The sequence below is a fragment of the Polyodon spathula genome, chromosome 12, assembly GCF_017654505.1.
Source record: "Polyodon spathula isolate WHYD16114869_AA chromosome 12, ASM1765450v1, whole genome shotgun sequence".
Classification (NCBI taxonomy): Eukaryota; Metazoa; Chordata; class Actinopteri; order Acipenseriformes; family Polyodontidae; genus Polyodon; species Polyodon spathula.
In genome coordinates this window covers 24,672,644-24,683,014 of record NC_054545.1, presented here as the reverse complement: position 1 = coordinate 24,683,014, position 10,371 = coordinate 24,672,644, and the positions used below count along the sequence as shown (strand labels likewise).

At 37.1% G+C, this 10,371-nt stretch overlaps 1 protein-coding gene across 1 annotated transcript; it reads left to right on the top strand.

Moving 5' to 3' along the window:
* Positions 1 to 4,028: 4,028 nt before the first annotated feature.
* LOC121324043 (thymosin beta-10-like) lies at positions 4,029 to 7,566 on the top strand. Its single transcript, XM_041265439.1, has 3 exons — positions 4,029 to 4,158; positions 5,661 to 5,765; positions 7,261 to 7,566. The coding sequence occupies exons 1-3, from the start codon at positions 4,083 to 4,085 to the stop codon at positions 7,296 to 7,298; spliced, it is 219 nt and encodes a 72-aa protein (XP_041121373.1). The 5' UTR covers positions 4,029 to 4,082; the 3' UTR covers positions 7,299 to 7,566.
* Positions 7,567 to 10,371: the final 2,805 nt, after the last annotated feature.

The window sequence follows — 10,371 nt, the reverse complement described above, 5'->3', positions numbered from 1 at the left end:
TTTTACGTCGTATACGTTTCTGTAAATACTTGAAAATGAAAACATGTGTTACAATATACAAAATAAAACATAAGGACTATCAAAGCAATGTTCACGAAAATTGATAATTCTCTCTAAATCAAAATAGCCACCCTTTGCCTTAATAACAACCTCACAAACACGAGGCATTCGTTTAACAAGTTTCAGCAGGAAATCACCCAACATGTCTTCCCAGCTCTTCTGCAGCAATTCCCAGAGATGTAGGGCACTTGTGGGTAGCTTTGCTTTTACTTCTGTCCAGTTCGTCCCATACAAGTTCTATGGGATTGAGGTGTAGAGACTGGGCAGGCCAGGTCATTAGATTGAGTTGTCCTTCACTTTCCTTCTTCGCTGAATAGTTCTTGCATAACTTTGAGGTGTGTTTCATGTCATTATCTTGCTGAAGAGTAAAGGACTGCCCAACTAGCTGTAATCCTGATGGAATGGCATGCCTCTGAAGTACGCTATGATAGCCATGCTGGTTGAGCTTGCCATGGACTTGGTAAAGATGACCAACTCTGTCACCAGCAAAGCAACCCCAGACCATGACACTGCCTCCTCCATGCTTCACAGTGGGAACCACACATGCAGAACTCATGCGCTCACCCTCTCTGCGTCTTACAAATACTTGGTGGTAGGACCGAAATATTTCAAATTTGGACATCGGTTCATAAGACTGACTTCCACTCCTCAAATGTCCAGTTTCTGTTTTTTTTGGCCCAGACAAGTCTCTTCCTCTTATTCTGCACTCTTAACAATGGTTTCTTTGCAGCAATTCTTCCAGTTAGGCCATCTTCACGCAATCTCCTCTGAACAGTTGATGTTGAAACATCTGTACTTCTAGTAGCATTTAGCTGAGCTTGTATTTCAGGGGCAGTTAATCGCCGGTTTCGCAGACTTGTGACTCAAATGAACTTGTTCTCTGAGTCTGAGGTCACCCTTGGCCTGCCTGACCTTGTACGGTCCTCATGAGTGCCAGTTTCTTCAAATCGTTTGATGGTTTTGGACACATCTGTTACAGACACTTGCAAAGTTCTTGCAATTTGTCTTAAAGATTGACATTCATTTCTTTGCTTAACTGAGCATGTTTTGCCATTTTCTGCTCCTTTACGTTCAGGAATGACAAACTTGTGCCTATGCTACCTATATTTATAGTAATAATGGACCCTCACCTGTTAACAATAATTAGTGACAAAAGGTTAATTAGGTAACATGCTAGTTAACTCAGAGAACATCTAACAAAGACACTTTTATACTTAGGCCAGTGTTCTAACACCGTGTTATACACATTGATTGGGCTTCAGACTGAAATCCCCTTGCTTTGGTAACCATTTCATTGAAATTGACAAGATTTACATTATCATTTAAAAATTAAATTTTTGAATGCAATTCACTTCTGATTATCATCTTATATAAGTACATGTATTGTATCATGAAATATTAAGTGTTTATAGACAAGTTTATACAGTTGAAAGCATAGATAACACTGTGTAACAATTATTATTATTTTTCTTTTTTTGTTCCTGGGTAGCAAGTGTTATTTCCTAATTGCTTATGCCTCAAAAGTATAGAAAATGGCTATTATTCCCCACAAACTTTGCTTTTGTGACCAGGAGAGTGATATTTCAAAATATCACTATTTCCAATGGAAAAACAGGCAAATGTGTGCCTTTTCGTTCATATAAAGTCAGAAAAAAACAACATATGAATCCAAATGAATATGTATTTATACTAAAGTAATACAAAAATGACTACAAAAGATTTAGAAGTGAGTAGTTTTTCGAGATTTATGATTATATTGTAAATACGTATTATATGTATTATACTTATACTGTAAGGCATAAGCAATTAGGAAATAACACTTACTACCCAGGAACAAAAATTGTGTTACATAGTGTAATCATGAAAAAAATGGCTATGTTAATCAAAACACCATAGGGAGTAACTTAAATAAGCTAACATTACCAAGAATTTTCTTTTATTTGTTTAAATAAAACTAGCTAAGCCCAAGGTAGTTATACAGAACATTAATTATTAAATACATAATCAGAAATATTAAACAAGTAATCCATAAGATTATTTTATTGTTGTATAATAAATTACTATGCTGTCAACACTGCTACAGTTTTGCGCTTCTAAAAAAAAAAAAAAAAGTGAATACAAAATGGCAAAACTGGGACGATTAAACAGTTTTACTGATTCCAACTGGGACAAAAGGTTAAAGCTGAAAGCTGGGACAATAATAGTTTTCCTGGGAAGTCTGGTAACCCTAATCCAAACTGGAGTAACAGCAATAAGGCATGACAGGGTGTGGGATATATTCTAATCTCCACACGCTCCAGGTGCGCTGTAAGTCACGAGGCGAAGTCGTGTGGCTTTAACCGCCCGGGGTATGTGGATATCAGAGTATATCCCACACCCTGAAGTGGCTTATTGCGCTTATAAAATGGATCAACCAACATTACAAAAAACAAACAAAAAAAAACATACAAACATGTTTTAATTAACAAAAAAGTAATTTTTATTAAATATCCTTCCACCTCTGCCTGACATTAAAAACATTAAAACATTTAAAAAAAAAAAAAAAAAAAAAAAAAAAAAAAAGCATTATCATTTCAGATATTGAATTGAACATTGCCATTGAAAGTGCAGTTTTGATTCATTACACTTCTTGTAATTTTTGGTTTATTCATTACATTTTAAATAAAATATTACTGCCCATTTTCACCATGACACAGCACAAATGAGTCTGCCTTTAAAACACGCAGCACAAATAAGACTGCCTTTAAATCACGCAGACCCTTCCTCACAAGACCTGCAACAGTATCAGGTGAGAGTGCGTTTTATATTTATTTATTTATTTATTTTTTAATCATCCTTTGTTATCCAGGATAGTAACAGGAGGTATCCATAACAGATTTGTGCTACAGCCTCACAGTGACGGGAAAGACGTTATTTGCATGGAATACCCGTTTATTTATCAAATTGACTTTGCAATTTACAGCTTGGTAATGTGGAGAACTACTGGGCCTGAAACAATTTAAAACAATGCAGGGCACAACAGAAGACATGATACCATCGTACCTGGACACATTTAAAAGGTAAGGCAGGAACTGTCGAGATTTAATTTATAAATGATCAGCATCAGATCACATAGCTGCGCAGGGGGTGGGTCCGGTGGCAGCAGGCAGGCAACAAAACATCTTTTAACCCCAAAGTCTCATTTAAGAGGGACCCAAATATTTTGTGAAAAGCTGAAAGTTTCAGAGATATTTTTTAAACTATTTATTTTCAATATGGGAAGGGAAATGCCGTAGTTCAGGGAGAAGGAACAGAGTGATCTTAATGGCGAGTTTTGAACTTATTTGAATACTTTTGCCTTTTTTTGCCCCCCACTACTTTAATTAATCTTTGGTGTCTGGTTCAGATTCATTCAATATCTCATGTACACTTCGGTTTCCCAAAAGTTCCACATTTACATAAATCTTGTCGGTCATGTTTAATGCGATAAATTCCAATATGTCTGCCGTTTTTGTTTTTAAATTCTAATGTATGTAATAAACACCCCATGTGATCTATTTTGGCCAATTAGGATAGAGTATTTAAAATACCCATTTTATAAGGCTGTATATCACTACCACAGGACAGTATTATTCACACATTTTTTCCCTGCTCCCATTATTTGATACAATTTCAGCTGCCTATGTCACTTATCCGCAATACCAGCTCTGATTACATCTTGTGCACAGTTATGGATTTGGAACTGCCTTTGCATATTTAAAAAAAATCAGAGTAACCTTTCTATCCACCTTTCTGTGCATTAAAAAAGGGCACGTATTGAATCACCAAGGATTTCAGAAAGGGAGATCATCCACATTGAGATGGTGACCCAGCATTGCAGCTCGCTGGTTGTCTTTGTGTGTAATCATCAGTGCAGTTGCTCCTCCCAAATATTCCAAGAATGCAGCAGCACAGGGTGTTCCTTGCAGCAGGCTGAGCGGATTTCCTGAAAGCCACTCCTCTCCACGACATGAATATTAATACCAAGGGAGGTGGGGAGAGTAATGTGCAGCTCTCAAACCCACGCCCAAGAAGCACCACACACCGACTTTCTCCCTTCAAGAAATAACAGCCAAAAAGGTAAGAATGTTTCATTGCTTTATGTTCTAGTTTTTAAATGTGGATGCTTTATTTTCATGCTTTTATAAGAAATAAATGCACATAGTAAAATAGTATTTTTTTTGTTAAATATTATGATGATAAATCTGCAGATGATATTGTGAAATGTTTTTTTTTTCCTTGACTTATCCTTTGTCATCAGAAAGAAAAAAAATATATATAATCAAATCAAACATTTTTATTTTTTTTAAAAAAATTAAAAAAAAAAGGAATCAAGGTCATAAGAAAGTGATTCCCCTTGTTTAGACAGCGAAAACAAAGGCTGTGGTTCTGTTATTTGGGTGACTCCCTCCCTCCCAGCGAAGAGACTGATTTATGACAAAGGGCAGCAGTGCCTCCAAGAACAATTCTTTACTGGTGATGAATAATCACATGGGTCTGTTGTCGTTTCCATGTTTTGAAAGATACAATGGGTCTGAACAGTGTCAGATCTTAATACTGTCAACCCCTGCATTTTAGAAACCTGATTTTTTTTTTATTATTGTAGTATTGTTATAAGCTGGAGAAGCCCATCTAGATGTATAGTAGAGTTAAAGAGCTGCAGTACTTATATCTACAACAGCTGAGCTCATTAAAATAGACCCCAATAATCAAATTTTTCATATTTAAGAATGATTTGCTTTATAAGCACGTACGAGGGCTATCAGCAATTGTAGCTGTTTCTATAAAATTGTAATCAGGATAATAAAACCACCACAAGAGGATAAAGATGTCATTTTTTCTAGGGGAGAACAGGTTTGTACCCATAGCTAATCCTGGGGAAGGTATACCATGTGGATAGGCAAGAAGGTGTGCACAGAAAGCTGCAGACTAATCAATCGCTTCAGTGTTGTGTCAGCATCATGATAAACATGAGGGCACACTTAATAAAAGATAGAAATGTGCAAATATTAGAAATACATTAAAAGAGAATAGCTTGCAATTCCCTATTTCATTTAGCAATCTACTGCTTTTCTGCAATGTTAAGAGTGCAGCTTTGTAACCGATAGAAATGTTTTAGAGTGTAATCCTTGAGCAGCAGTTCTCTGCAACGCCCTGTTTGAAAACCCCTGTGCGAGACGTAGTATTTTCCCCAAGTGAAAGCCATTGTATCATAACCCTAATTATTACAGTAACATTTTTATTATCCAAACTAATTGGGACCAGGGAGCATTTAAATAATTGGGTAGCATTGCAATTGTAGAATTGTTTATATGACTTTCCCAATCAGAAAACCACCTACAAAAAAAGATTTAATAAAACCATTTGACCAACATATCGAGGGCTGGTTAATGCATTCTCTATGACAACATGGCAGAAGAGATGTGCACACACCAGATCAGGTTACTAAGGGGATTTTCAGAGGAGCATGTATTTACTGTAAATGATCCTGGTATAATTACCAGCCTGCTCCAAACTTCCTGCTCTTTAAGATGGTGGACGCCGATGTTTAACCAGTGTGCTCTTGTTGTTTTCATTCAAAGCCAAAATGTCTGACAAACCCGACCTGGGAGAAATAGAAGGCTTTGACAAGGCCAAGCTGAAAAAGACAGAGACAAAAGAAAAGAACCCCCTGCCTACGAAGGAGAGTAAGTAGAGCCATGGGTACTCATGCCAGCCCTGTGTCACACAGACACTGTACACATGTTAGCCCTATATCACACAGACACTGTCCTTTAGGAAGCATCAGTCACACTCATTCTTATTGCAGTGATGAGTCATTTGAAGAAGCTTATTGATCTTCCTTCTGCTGACACTATCCAACAGCTTTTAAGGCTGTGGTGTGGAAACCACAATACCAAATCTAGCTGGATGAGGTTTAAAATGTACCAAGAAATAATATTTACAGGAAGCCATAAACTGCAAACCTGGAAAACCTTGCGATACTGCTAGTCTCACCAGAAACGACCTTCTTCATTATAAACAGACACATTCATTGTTTGTGCAGTATCACTTTTCATTGCAATCATAAACCGATAACTCAAGGTCCATGCTTTTCAGTTATACTAACTTAAATGAGTATTTTAATGAGACCATGAATACACTGAATTAATACTGTAATTGAGCACATGTTACTTCAGCAAATCTTCTCAATCCATACAAAGGATTAAAGAGCTTACTATAGTTGTCTTGCACTAATTGAGAGGGATGACACTGTGAATCTGACAATACATCTGAATTATGGTGCAACGTCCTTATGGGGACTTTATAGAAGTGCCACAACTAAAATGCGAGGAGGTTAACTGCAATATTTTGTTAAAACCTGAATAAAATTTATCACATGTGTATAATGTTTTGTTTTTGTTCTTTGAAGGATAGCTCTCAAATAATTCAATTTCTATCCCAGCTTCGGTACTTATTATTAGCAACCTACAACTTATACTACCTACATACTACCTACATACTTTTCTGTGTAGGCATTTACATACCACTTGTAAATAAAATATACAAAAAGTAAGAGGAAGAAAGCTTATTAGAATGTCAATCCAATTTGGATTGGATCAAAGCTAGCACTCTCTGGATTTATATATCACCAGAAATCTACAATAGAATCACAGCCTATTATGCACAGTTGGGAGTACATTATTACTTATATAATACATGGTGAATGATCATTTTGTATAAACTGCAGTGTTTTACAGTCTTTTTAAAACAGTGGCGGGGTGAGACCCGTGCATAGTAAGACTGACTATGTTTAATAAGGCTGTTAAGACTGCTCAATTTCTGAAAACCAACTCTACCACCAGCACAACAACACTGTCAATACCAAACACCAGCACAACAACACTGTCAATACCAAACACCAGCTCTACCACCAGCACTACAAAACACCAGCTCTACAAAACACTGTCAATACCAAACACCAGCTCTACAAAACACTGTCAATACCAAACACCAGCTCTACCACCAGCACAACAACACTGTCAATACCAAACACTAGCTCTACCACCAGCACAACAACACTGTCAATACCAAAACAATGGCCTACATTCTTCTTATAGTTATTATTACCAATTCATTGTTTTGCCACTGCATTGCCATTTATTTGGGAAGCATGAGTAACATTTTTTCTCTTTCTGACAGCGATTGAGCAGGAAAAGAAAGAAGAAAGCGCATCATGATGAAGAAGCAGGAGAGATGTTTAGGCCTATTTCCATTTGGAAGATGGCTCTTTGTTTTGACCATTAACTGATTTCTTTAATTTTGGGAAAGAAAAGTTCCTTCCTTCAAGAGAGCAGGAGAGGCAGCACTCCAAATTGAACGGGTAGACTACGACGACAAGACTGTCACGCGATATTCTGGATTGTTTGTTTCAAAAGAATGTAAAACCAAGGTGTGTTTCTATGGTTTCTGGTAATGCTTTAAAAAAAATAAATTAATTTGAAACAATATGTTTTTGTCAAGTATTTTAGTGCACACCCCAAAATATGTACTTTTCTATAACCTTTTTCCTTGAAATACATATTGCTTGCCAATCAACATGTGTTAATAAACATAACCAGCAAAAACGTATATTTCTGTCAATTTAAAGACACAAAGTAGAACCGCTACAATTGTGCCAGTAATACATCTCTGAAGCGGTTGGAAAGGATAACCCTTCCACTCACTATAGGGCTTTGCATTGGGACCTAAAATAGAACACTAGGTAACTGCAGAAACCTGGACTGAGACTAGAGTGACCCGGTACAGAAAAGTCTTCCACAATTACAAAAGCTCAAGGATCAGTACAAGAATAAAGAGCGGAAACAGGTTACCCACCCATAACATCAAAACAATCCATCGGAATGCAGAGTTAAAACTAGAAGAAACATGGTCAATGTGGCAGGCTGGTGAGTGGATAGAGGCCCAGAGACAGTCTGCAGTTCAAAAAAGTAACAATTTTATTATAAATAAAACACAAAAATAAAGTGCACAAGGGCAAAATAAAGATCTTTAAACACAAATAGAAAGATAACAAAACAAAACTTACAAAAATAAGGTTTCCAGGCTGGGCAATGCCTTCACTGGATTTATCAAAATTCAAAAATCACAAAACAACCACAAACACCAACCTGCTTCCTCAGCTCCCTCCTCCTAAATGAGAAGCAGAGGCCTCCTTTTATGTCAGGTGGCTGGGCGCTGATTGATCGTTAATTAACCTAATCAACTAAACAACCCCTGCCACCTGAACATAATAAACCCAGGCAGATAGGGGAAATTAACCCCATCCCTGCCAATTTAAAAAGGGCAGAGCTTTGCTCTGCCACAGTTAATTAGACAAACGCTTTGGCTCAGGCCTTCTTCAGCATACTAATTAAGAACTGTATGTGTTGGCAAGCATCAACTACACAATGAGCTGAAATAGACAATACTGGAGACAATTGAAAGAGGCCTGTCAGTGCCGAGGCTGGCATGTGTGCCTGATCATGATGGGAAAAGAGGGACAGGAGCTATAGGGTTCGGGGAAATGGATCCAGGTAATTCACACAGATTTGGTTTTGCTCTGTAGCTGGGATACACTCGTGGATAAAGAAATGTAAAGTTTGCAGCTGTAAAGGCTCTCTTGCTAGGTAAAGGTGTCAGAGGAGGGAATCTTAACCAGTGAATATAAACTGCAAGAAGCAGTGCTCACAGGAATAAAGAAACTAATTTAAAAACCACAATCTCTTAAATGCCAGTAAAGTGTCTGAAATGTGCGATGCCAGGAATGCTTGACTGGTCAGATCTATAATCCACAGCATCAGCTCCACATTGTTCGCTGAAGAAAGAGCTCCTTGTTCGGGTGTCAGTTCAAGGTCTCCTGGTGCAACAGAGACAGTTGGTCAGTAATTTTCCTGTTCCAAATCCACAAACAGATGGCCATTTCCTTTCATACTGACAGCTGCAGGACTGTCAGCAAATATCAGACAATCAAGCACTTATGCTTTTGTTCTCGTCAGGTTTGAATAAAGCACTGATTTATGACAAGTGTTTAATGTACTTGGGAAAGAATTTCAAGAATTTTATCTTCATTTTTTAAACACTTTTTTTAACGCATGATCCACCTGGGCTGTCTTGTTTTGCCAAAAAGCTATCGTGAAAAGTTTATTTACAGTTGAACCCTAAAGTTGCAAACACATACAATAGTAAATGGAGGATATGAAATAGTCTTAAAGCAGCCCTGTGTCTGGTTTCAAGTTGTTTGTTTGGCTAACTGTTCACTTTGTTAGAGAGGGGTTCATAACTTTGAGTTTCTACTGTATGGCAAAATATTAGAATAGAAACACTGGTTATCAACTGAAATTAAAGTGTTACAGGACCCACAAGAAACACATTGTCTTTGCTATACCCCATGTCATCACGATTGTTTTGATTTGTTTTCTTATTCACAAATCATTGGTAAACTAACTAGGCAATTACTTTTTTTCAACTTTTACTCACAAACCTTAACCGGGAGAAAGATCTTCGTTGTCAAAATCAGCATTCTTGCAGGAAAGAACGTGATCTGGATATGCTGTGATCTTTAGAAGAGGTTGTTTTGTTTTTGTTTTTTTTTCTGGCAAACATTAAACACTAAATATTGAGAAATGTATTGCCTAGTTTATTAATGATTAATGATGTGTGATTAAACATTTCAAAGGAGTCTCTAATAGGGTTAAAAACGAAACACTGAGATACAGACAACATAGGAGCAACAAAGGTAGTGTAATGAGTTTCTGTAAACTTTGCAAGGTGTTCTATAAGACAATAAAAAAATGACACCAAAAAGACTTCCTCTACTTCAGATTACCAGTCGAAGCTGTCCAATCATGATAGTTTACCAGATTGGCAGAGCTCCTCAATGTGTGTACAGGGGAACAGTACACCAATACACACACACAGTGCTGCACAACGGCCCATGCCAATATAATTTGGACTAATCACCCAGTCACAGCGCACCACATGAAAAACTGCAATGAATTTCCCAGTACTGAAATTGTTGTTTACAGGTATAATATTTTTTATTTTATTTCTTAGCAGACACCCTTACCTAGGGCAGGAAACAACTGTATACAAAAAATGCATATCACAAATTACAGTACAATGGCTAAAATACTAAGATAGATAATTATATACTTAGATAGACAGAATACACAAGGAGGGTGTAAGGTAAGCAGTCTGGATAATAAACCCCACCCGTGAGTAACTAGGACACATAACAAAACTGAAAAATACTGCAAACACCTTTAAAAACAC